Here is an 11,362-nt window from a genome sequence, read left to right on the forward strand (position 1 = left end):
TGTTCGGCCTTTCACAATAGGTAACTGGCATAGAGAGCTAAACAAACTATTTGTAGTAAATCAATATTTTTGGGGTTAATTAAGTCCAATTGGATAGTTACCCCCCTTCACTAATGTGTAGCTGCACACCGGTTGGGAATCAATTTCCTTACCATAAAATGTATTCTTTAAATGTCATGTATAGGATAAAGTTAAAAAAAAAAAACGACAGGCTTGCCACATAAACATCAGCACGTGCACACATATGATCACACGTGCAGACAAAGCTCTGTCATCTTCTAAATCGCTTCTTCGGTGCACCCCTCCCGGCACACCATTACCCTCCCCCCCTCTCTCTGTGCATCGCTCCCTGCGGTGAAAATGTCTCCAATGTGACGTCCGGCCATATTTGCGTTTGCTGACACATCAGCACAAACGTGACCAACGTGTAATGCATACGTGACAAATGGAGCATATGCGACAGCCGAAGGACACGTAAAAAAAAAACAAATGCGCTGGGACGTTACATTTTGATTGTATTACCGGATGCTCAACCGCATCTCCTCTACCCTTCGGTTTGCCGTTTACCGAAACTCCAGACCCTTTATCCAGGAAAAGACAATTCAATGTTATCATGTCGAAAATTTAATTAAAAAAAAAAAAAGTGCAGGCAGGTCTGTATTCAGAACATTTGTAAATGTGTCCTGGAGTTCAAATGAACCTGGACTTGATCAGATCAACTATACACAATGAACATTTTTTACCTATGCAAAGTGCAATGGACTGTGCTGTGCTGTGCTGTCCTCAAATGGATATTGTGGTTCTCCCAACCAACTTTCTCCCACCTATTAACTACAAATGATAAGACCGACTGATAGTTATTATTTAATTTGTTAGATTTTAACGTGGTTTAATATTATCGGGTTCCATCAGAGTATCCCGCCGTATTGACGGCTATTTTGAATCAACACTCTCAAGGACACGATCGCCTGTTGCACGCACGCACGTGCTCGCTCAGGGGACGCGCTAACCTTTCAAGGCACCTTTCAAATGTCCATCTCGTATGTGCCGGCCGTAATTGGCACCGCAATTAGGTTGTTCACAGCCTGAGGAAGCGTCTTGAGGAAAGCTACAAATACATTAAGTTGTTTAATGGCTCCTCAAACGCTTGCTGCCTAACTAAATACTTTTGTCAAAAGGTCAGATTTCTTCAAAAAGGAAGTACGTGATAAATGCACTTTTTTTATTTTTACTTTGAAAGGGCAGAGCAACGATGCTGATGATTGTCATTGATGATATCCACGGTAGGTTTTGGACACAATTAGAGTATGACAGACACGCAACATCATGTTTTGACCCGAGGGGCCTTCTCGGACACAATTGAATTGCGCTCAACAAATAATAGCATTAGCCTGCAACAAAACAGACAAATCGCTAAGGGAGGAGTCTCTTAAAAAGCACAGATCGGGTGCGAGCGCACAAGACGACGCGAGGAATGGAACTCGCAACAAGTTGGAGACGCTGTTGAGCTTCCGTTACCCGCGAGGACATTTTTTTTCCCCCCCAAGTTGAATATACTTTAGAATAAACTTGACAAAAATAAACTCACACGCGTTTTGGCCATGAGGATCCTGAGCAGAGAATTCCGCCTCCAGGACGTCACCGTCATGTACTTGACCGCCCTGGCCGCACTCACGGTCATCCTGGTGGCCTCCTACCAGGCTCCGTCCCACATCGCAGTGGTGGAGCTGGCCCCCCCTGACTCAAAGTCCTCCGATGTTACGCCGCCCGCGCTGCCGCTGCCCTTCCGGGTGCTGCTGGACCCACTCGGGAGGCTACAGCTCGCTTGGAACGTCAGCTACGCCCGCCAGGAGGTCTTCATGGAGCTGAAGGTGGCCGAGCTGAAGCACGGCGTGGTGCTGGGTATGTCCGACCGAGGGGAGCTGACCGACGCTGATCTGGTGCTGCTTTGGAACTCTGGAAGCAAGAGTTACTTTGGGGTGAGTCAATGGATAATATAGAAAAAAAAATTCATTTAAACATGGAACTGTAAATAATAAAACAGATGACAAGTGACATGAATGGGGTGACATTCCTTTTCGATTTCGATACATTCATCAATTATGGTTGAATGAGATCCTTTCATCTTGATTAATTTGCTTACCCAGACCATCCATCTGTCCATTTCCTATGACTCTTGCTGTGTGTCAGCTGGTGTTGATATCAGTTGACTTTGGGCAAAGGTAAAAAGCCCACTAAGTCATTTTATCTGGCCTGTGAAGGCAAAAAAAACATACCTCCAAAAAAAATTACCAAAATTGCAACTTGTCTTCATAAACATTTTTTTTAAATTTTTACAATTAAAAAAAAAACTTAAAAATAGTTGATTTTTTTTTTTTTTTTTTTTTTTTTACTGGCTTCTGATTTCTAAATATGGTCCATCAATGCGGTGTGTATAGGTGATAACATGAGTCGTACAATTGGTACAGTTTGTTTCACGCACGATACCATTTTTGTGGACATAAAATAGAACAGTCGATACGCTGTATGAGATGTGAGCAGGTTGTTACGTTTTGAGAAGAGTTATGTAAGAGGAGACCGGTAAAATAAAAGATCTCGGGTGCTATTCTGGACCAAAATGCGAAGACAAACGCGAGAAAGATAACAAGTGGATTGACGCAGCTGCTGCAAAACAAATCTACGTAACATTCATTTAGACTATTGACTCCATTCCAAATGATTTTGCATTTGTCACGTTTGCCTTCAGGACGCTTGGAGCGACAGCGAAGGCAAGGTGACGCTGGACAGCCAACAGAACTATGAGCTGATTGAAGCCAAATGGAAGTCCGGAGGCTTCTACTTGCTTTTCAAGAGACCCTTTAGCACATGTGACCCCAGAGACTACCTCATTGAGGTAACATGACTCATTTCCGTAAGGTTGACAGTCCTGAAGTTAAATTACACTAAAATAGCATCGCAGTTAATAGATAAGATTCAGGTTTTTTTTTTTCGAGTGCACTGATAAATGCGCTATGCTTAGGAGGGAACGGTGCACATCATTTATGGCCTCTTGGATCAACCGCTCGCTTCACCGGAGCAGCTCAACCTGTCCCGCATCCACACGGGTCTCCAGCGCATCCTGATGCTGCGCCCCGACACGCCGGCCCCCGCGCTACCCCCCGACGTGCAGACATTGGACGTGGTGGCGCCCGACGTCGTCATCCCCACTCAAGAGACCACCTACTGGTGCTCCATCCACAAGCTGCCCGAAAACATGGCCGAGAATCATATTGTCATGGTAAAAAAAGGGGTTTGCCGAGGGGTGGGGATAGTGCACTAGCTGCAATTATCGCGGCTTTCTTTTTTTTTTTTTTTTTTTTTGTGTAGCATCTGGAGGAAGCAAACAACAGATGGACTGTCATGCTTGGCAGGACGAAGCATACATCAAGGCAAATGCAGAAAGTCCACAAATTGAATTCCTGCGCAATTCTGCGCGTTTTACACACTGTACACGTTCGCACGCCATTGACACTTTGATGACAGGAAAGTAACTTTGTGTTTTGTTGCAATCGGGCTAACGGATATACTCAGCGATATGTTCTCAAAAGGACTGGGTTTTATTCTGAAAGTTGTCACGTCAGTAGTTAGCCCATTTTAAAATTTGACATCATAATAAGAAGATAAATAACGGTCTACATTTGTGTGGCACTAAATCAACAGTTAGCTAGCTGCAGACTGGATAACTGCTATACACGTAAAATCGTATTATTTTTACAATTGTAAGGGAAATTTAAGCGAGCTCAAATTTAATTAACTTAATTCTACACGAACACAGGGCTAAAATAAACACGAGTTGGCTGGCCAGCTGCTGATATTGTTTGAATGCATTAATGTTGCAGTGTTTATTTTTATACTCATATGCGAGTCATATAACTTGTAAGCTAGCTTGACCCTTGACCCCTGTGCACATTATCACTTTAATGAAATTCGATTGCTTATGTTAGGTGACATTTTCTTTCTTTCTTTTTTTTATTTGCATTAGTACGAGTCGGTGATAACACCGGGAAACGAGGCCATTGTGCATCACATCGAGGTGTTTGAATGCTCCCCGGACGACGGTGACGTTCCCCAGTACAGCGGCTCTTGCGACAACAAGATGGTGCCGGCCAATCTCAACTTCTGCCGACACGTTCTGGCCGCCTGGGCCATGGGTGCAGAGGTATCGTGAAATCTGGATGTTTTTCTCATTGATACTGTCATTTGGTGAATTAAAATGTCCAGAACTTTATGGTGGATAGGGATAAACTATTAAAACAGGGCCAAGATCTGATTTTTTTCAGCAGAAGTGCCGTCTTTACACAAGAAGCCTCTAATTTGAGGAGGACTTGGAATTCAGTTAGATTTTTTTTTTGGTGCATTTTTTTCCTCGACTATTCTTTGCAGAGCGACTCCTACTCAAATAATGTGTAAGCCTAGAAGTGTCTGCACAAAGTCTATTTAGGGTGTGCAGCCAGTCGCTATGTGGGAAGACAATTCGCACGCAAGCCGTCACACACACACACACACACACACACACACACACACACACACAATGGCTTGCATCGCCTCGCATACAAAGAGAAAAACAAACCAAAAACAATACAGCAGTACAGTTTTAAAAGAGGACATTTCATTCCCATTCCATTGGACTCAAGGGTCAATAAATCGAAAAAATGCACAATCGATTCAAATAAATTTGCGGGGGGTGGGGGGTGGGGTATTTAAATGTATTTATTTTCAAAATCTAAACACGGGCGACTCGGCGCATGAGCTAGAAGCCCGAGAAAATAAAACACCGGAGGCAGTACAGCGAGCGAGGTCAATAATTTTTTTGGGTAATAATTGTAATTATTAATTACAATTATTAATTAATAATCTTGCGATTAACTAATTAATTAATTAATTGTAATTGTAAATAATTTGTAAATTTCCCCAGAATAAAGGATATCTTATCTTATCTTAATCCGACACAGAGTAAACAATTTAGCAGGCCTGAAATACCGGGCAAGGCTTTGACTGCCAACAAGGAACAGGTGAGCCTGTTGGAGGGCAACGCACTTCCCTCCAGCGAGAGCTGGAACCAAACAAACACAGCCCATGACAGGCCGAGAGACTTGCGACGCTTGTTTAGGTCACAATATTTGCTGAATTCTGACAAAAGGTGCCGAGATCTTGCAAGATGCAGCTAAACTTTGGCGAGATTTACAACAGTACGTAGGGAAGACTCGCCTCAGTTTTTCCAGTTTGATTTGGTCACTCAGGAATGAGTAGGCTTTGCAGCTTTTGACAAGACCTACAGGTCTTGCAAGACTGATTTAGGACCGACAAGCTTTGTTGAAGCGCTCGTGAGATTTGCTGAGGTCTTGTGAGGTTTGTTTCAGATTTCTTTTGGAAGCCTCGCAAGATTTGCGGGGGCTTTGCAAGATTAACCGAGACAAAATTAATCGCTTTCACATGGTGTGAGGCATCCAAATACTTGAAAAGAACTTGCGGCGGTAAATCAGTTGAAGAAATCGATAGAAGCTAAAAGTTGAGCGCGATAAACCGAAGCTACAGAGCAGGCCCAGCAAAGCCGTGGGAGGGGGGGGGGGGGTGTCACATAAAACAAAGCGGACAGGGGAACGTGGAGCCTGTCACCATATTTCTGCGCTCCCCGGCCGGGCTTGCTCTCTGATTGGATTATGTGTCAGCCAAACAACAACAAGCAGGATGCCTCCCTTGCCTCGTGTGAGCCGCCAAGACGAGATTAGGTGGGAAATATTCAGGCCTCTTTCATCACCGCGTAAATAGCGTTGTTCAATTCTCCCCGGCAGCACCATCCAAAGAAATGCGACCTTGCAAAAAATAAACAAACACAAAGTCGCGCGTGGATGCACAGAGGAGACGGCGAGTCCTCAATTGTTTTGGCTTCGCCGATAAGGAAAATAACGTCACCAAATATATCAAAATAACAAGACTACTCAATCGGATCGGCAGAAGGCACGCGGGCTTGCATCTGGCGCAAGATTAAGTGATGAATTAAGATTGCATAAAGATTTCCCGACGAGAGTGAGACGGATACCCCAAAGGCTTGTTATTTCATTGAACGTCACCGACGAGTGGACAGGGCCATCTTGCGCACTGCCAAAATACGGCTCGGCCTTTCATGCTTTTGAAAAATTGCATTTTCTATTCCGCTTGCCCCAAACTCAGAAACATTTCCAATTTCCAGGACTCGAGTAGAAAATACCTAACATTGTGTTGAATGGGAATTTTTTAAAAATCTGTTTTTGGGCAATATTTGAGTCAAATATGGGAAATGTCCGGGCTCTCTTATGATCAATAAATAAGCACAGTGTCCTGGAAAGCAGGGTTTTGCAAACTGAGCAAGACATGGAATACCAGTAATCATGTGACGACAGACCCCTCGTTTCATATTTGCAATATTCTTGGGCCGTCGACACATTTTATTCAGCTTTAAGCAAAGAGAATACCTTCTTTTTGTCCTGTGCGTGTTTCCAGGCGTTTTACTACCCTCCTGATGCAGGCCTCCCCATTGGTGGGCCACGTTCCTCAAGGTTCCTTCGCCTGGAAGTTCATTACCACAACCCTCTCCTTATATCTGGTACACACACACACACACACACACACGTACACACCGGGAAAGTGTTCCTGAGAAGCTGCGGGCTAATTTCCAACCGAACAATTCGTTTCAAATTTTCCAGATGATGCTTTTCATCTTGGCCAGCGCTCGTCATGACAGACTTTACAGTGTGTTCTCCTCATGTGACCTCCAGTGCCATGTTCACGGATCCTATCGTTTTTTTTTTTTTTTTTTTAGGAGTGCTCGTCCTGTTAGCATAATCTACAACCTTCATGTTGTAATGTTAGTGTGGCGTTTGAATGCCGTCGACAGACAAACAAGCAAACCCGCACACATCAATCAAAATTTGTGGTAGGTGGATATTAAAATCAATCCAAGGGCCACTCGGAATGTGGCCCGCGAGTTGCCCATTTCTGGCCCAGATGATGTTTCACTCGAAAGACGTCCAACAACTTAGCAATGACATTGCGCTTTGTCCCCGCGAGTCAATGACGATCTCGATTCCTACCCGAGTGTCCTCTCACAAACCTCTGAGAGATAAACAACATCCGCCTTAAATCATTCACTCATGAATGCTTATGAATATCCTGTTGAAATTATTCTGCCCTTGCGAGCATGTGAACATGTTACAGGCGGTTAAATGGACCGCAGGTAAAGCGCATTAACGATCTGCCACGTCGCCGCGTGCAGGCAGACGTGACTCATCGGGGATACGGTTGCATTACACGCCCAGTCTGAGGCGCTACGACGCCGGGATCATGGAGCTGGGCCTGGTCTACACGCCCATCATGGCCGTCCCGCCTAAGCAACGCAGCTTCTACCTCACCGGCTACTGCACCTCCAGGTGTACACGCACTGTAAGAATGCGTGACGCACGTCTAATTTCAATCAAATTATGTCAATCTTTTATGTATTATTTTTTTTTAATTGTCCTTGTCATTCTCGGCGAGCAGAGAGGGGAGGGATGGGTAGTTACGCACTGAGGAGCGGGAACAGGGAGGGAGCAAGACGAATGAGCCACTGCAAACATGGATGCCTTTTTGCTCGGTTGACCAAATAAATAAATAAATAAACGGTACCAGCGGGTGCTAGTTAGCCCCAAGAGCAACATGATTAGCCCATTGGCCCGTTCTAAAAATAGCGCACCAGTGATTGGACAATGTATCTTATAAAGAAGAATCGAAATAACAGAGAAATGTTCTCATTTACGTATTCATTGAAACTAAACACGGTATATGTTCTGTCCCAGATTTAGTTTCGAAGAGATCTGAAAGGTGTTTTGATCTAAAAATTGTTTGTGAACCAATGGCGTAGCAGAATCCAGTCCTATATCAGTGATCATCTCGTCTTCTTTCATAAATAGGCTTTGCCTCTGGGCGGCATCTTCATATTCGCGTCCCAGCTGCACACGCACTTGGCGGGCCGCGGGGTGCGCACTGTCTTGGTGAGGGGGGGCAAAGAGGTGGAGGTGGTGCAGGAGGACCAACACTTCAGCACACACTACCAGGTGAGCAGCGACGAGGACACTTTTTTTGCGTGAAAGGGGATGTCAATTTCTATTGTATGAAATGATATCATTCATCATCAACTTATGTCACGTTTATCACGGCAATACACGGTTCATATCATGAAAAGTAACGTGCGATGTTGCTTATGATCGCTGTGAGGGGTGAAGACCTCCCGCTGGGTTGCCTCAGCTCGAGCTGTGAACGACCACCGAGTGTCGTTTGAGGGCGACAAACAAACAAGGGGAGAAAATGAATGTGTTCTGCCTCTCTCATGGAGGAGGACGTCAATCAGAAGGTGTGCATGCGTACGGTACTCCTCAAACAACACGTGGCCATGCCAATCTCCCGATGTGTCTCGACTTTGAAAATAAAATCAAAAGGTTCATTTTTTTTTTATTGAGATGATCGGAAAGGTATTCAGAAAGTCGATTGTCGAAAATTTTTAAGCCCCCCCCCGCCCCCCCAATTTCAAATTTGTCACACTCACACCTAGGGACAATTTAGAGTGTTCAATAAGCCTGCCATGCATATTTTTGGAATGTGGGAGGAAACCGGAGCACCCGGAGAAAACCCACGCAGGCCCGGGGAGAACATGCAAACTCCACACAGGGAGGCCGGAGCTGGAATTGAACCCGGTACCTCTGCACTGCTAAGCCGACGTGCTAACCACTGGACTACCGGGCCGCCTTGTCTTTATTTTGTTTTTTTTTTGTTGTTTTTTTCTTATAGACTATCAGAGTTCTGAGGAAGATGACCAACGTTTTGCCGGTGAGTACGAAGGTGCCCGAGAATTGATCCTCTACAATGAAATAGAGTCAACCTTGGAAACTGGATTGCATTTTTAGTGGCATGAAGGGGAACAGTACCTCAACAAACCATTTTCTATTTTTCAGTTTTTTGGTGCATTTATTTATTTATTTATTTTTATAAATAATTAATTTTTTTATTTTTATTTTTTTAATGATGTGCGTCTTCTGACAGGGAGATGTCCTCATCACGAAGTGTACTTATAACACAGAAGATAGGGACAAGCCCACCGTGGTGAGTCACCATTTGCTACACAAATACAATATGGGTGGGGGGGGGGGGGGGGGGGGGAGTACCTTCATAAATTTCATGTCCTTCTTGACGGTGGTTCCTCAGGGTGGTTTCGGCATCATGGAGGAAATGTGCGTCAACTATGTCCACTACTACCCTCGCACTCAGCTGGAGCTGTGCAAGAGCCACGTGGACCTGGATCACCTGCAAAAATATTTCAGCTTCATTAACAGGTAGCGTGCAAACATCAGCAGGGGGTCTTGAACTTCCCTCATGGTCCCGTGACATCTAGGTGCGCCGTTTGTCGTTAGATTCCAGGGAAAGGAGCAGTGCGTTTGTGGCGACGAGGGTGTGACAGAGCAGTACTCCAGACTCCAGTGGGACGGCTTTGCCACGCAAGTGCTGGACTCTCTTTACAACACGGCGCCCATCTCCATGCACTGCAACCAATCCACTGCACGCCTCTTCCCTGTGAGTCTCAAAAAAACGTGTCAATATACTTCCGGGTGGAATTTTGATGTCCTCCCTGTGCTTATGTGGGCTTTCTTGGGTAGTGTGGATTCAACCCACTTCCCAGAAAAAAGGCAGGTTAGGTTTATTCATTCATTCATTCATCTTCCGTACCGCTTGATCCTCACTAGGGTCGCGGGGGGTGCTGCAGCCTATCCCAGCCGTCTCCGGGCAGTAGACGGGGGACACCCTGAATCGGTTGCGAGCCAATCGCAGGGCACACATAGACGAACAACCATCCAAGCTCACACTCACACCTAGGGACAATTTATTTTATTTGTTCAATCAGCCAGTCATGCATATTTTTGGAATGTGGGAGGAAACCGGAGCACCCGGAGAAAACCCACATGCAAACTCCACACAGGGAGGCCGGAGCTGGAATCGAACCCGGTACCTCTGCACTGTGAAGCCGACGTGCTAACCACTGGACTACCGGGCCGCCCCTCGTTAGGTTTATTGAAGGCTCCAAGTCAGCCTCACATTATCACATATGCACAAAAAGTTGACGAATGATTAGTTTTGAAATCAAAATGCAGTTCAAAAAAATATATACAGGTATATACAGTATATATATTTTCAGTTATTTCATACGGAAGTGTATTGCTGCCACACCAGAAATTTTTGTCCATTTTTTCCCCCTGGTGTGACAGCTATACGCTTTCGTAATTTCAAACACACGATTAATCACCAAAAAAAAAAACTTGTCATTTTATGTGCCTGTATTGTATTGTACTCATGGGCCACATAAAATGAAGCAGCGGGCCAAAAAGGGGTGCTGGGCTTGGAGTGCAGTATCTCCATATCTATTGTTTTACAATAATACTAAACAATATTTATTGATAATCCAATTAATTTCTGTGGCTAAAATAATCAAAGCGTGGAGAGCCTCTGTCAACAAAATGCCAGTAGATACTGAAAGTTTTAGAAGAACTATTTTTCCAATGAATGGGTTGGTTATTTGCGTGAGTGTTATTCATCTGGTGTGTGGCTGTGAATCACCGGTAAGAGGTGGGCCTAATGAGGACTTAAGGTTTACAAAATGGATCGATATGGGGCCTTATTTTTTTCCCAAAACAATTCCTACTATATTCTCATCCTATGCTTCTTTCTCCAGGGTGAGTGGGAGAAACAGGTTCTACCCATGGTAACCTCGCCACTCAAAAAGCCCCCTTACCCTTGTGAGGTCAGAGTGCGTCCCGCCAGTCGCCCGGATGGAACTCCAATCTGAGCCAAGCCAGGAAGGGGGGGCTTGACGACACGTTCAACCTAAGGAGGAGGAGGCCCCCACTTCTGGGGCAAAGGGACATTTTGTCTGGGTTGCGCGGGTTCATAGTCAACTTCCTATTTTAATTGTACGCTTAGAATTAAAGACATACTTTTGTGGATCAGAGTGTTGTTTTGATGCATTGGGGAGGGGGGGTGGGGAGTAGCGTTCAAATAAAAAATCATGAATATTTTGGTTTTTTAACAGAAATATTTACTGCAATCATGCGTCTTGCTCCATCTTTTTGTTTTCCTTTTATATGAAGACAAATAACTGTGTTTTACATAGCATGTGGAAAGCATGGATATATATTCATGTCATAAAGCATTTGAGAATAACCTTTCCAGTGTCTTGTTGTTGTCTTCAGTTAGCATTCGCAGGATACAGTCATTACTACCCCGCTCCCTCGACCCCCCCCCCCCCACACAAAGCATTTAAATC

General features: G+C 44.7%; 1 protein-coding gene across 1 annotated transcript; it reads left to right on the forward strand.

Annotated features, from left to right (window-relative positions):
- Positions 1-1,588: 1,588 nt before the first annotated feature.
- On the forward strand, positions 1,589-11,263 carry dbh (dopamine beta-hydroxylase (dopamine beta-monooxygenase)). The gene is made up of 12 exons (XM_052051561.1): positions 1,589-1,979; positions 2,747-2,893; positions 3,020-3,277; positions 4,022-4,198; positions 6,520-6,622; positions 7,292-7,458; positions 7,965-8,108; positions 8,839-8,877; positions 9,091-9,150; positions 9,253-9,380; positions 9,459-9,618; positions 10,772-11,263. The coding sequence occupies exons 1-12, from the start codon at positions 1,602-1,604 to the stop codon at positions 10,883-10,885; spliced, it is 1,875 nt and encodes a 624-aa protein (XP_051907521.1). The 5' UTR covers positions 1,589-1,601; the 3' UTR covers positions 10,886-11,263.
- Positions 11,264-11,362: the final 99 nt, after the last annotated feature.

Source organism: Hippocampus zosterae, chromosome 18, assembly GCF_025434085.1.
Source record: "Hippocampus zosterae strain Florida chromosome 18, ASM2543408v3, whole genome shotgun sequence".
Lineage (NCBI taxonomy): Eukaryota > Metazoa > Chordata > Actinopteri > Syngnathiformes > Syngnathidae > Hippocampus > Hippocampus zosterae.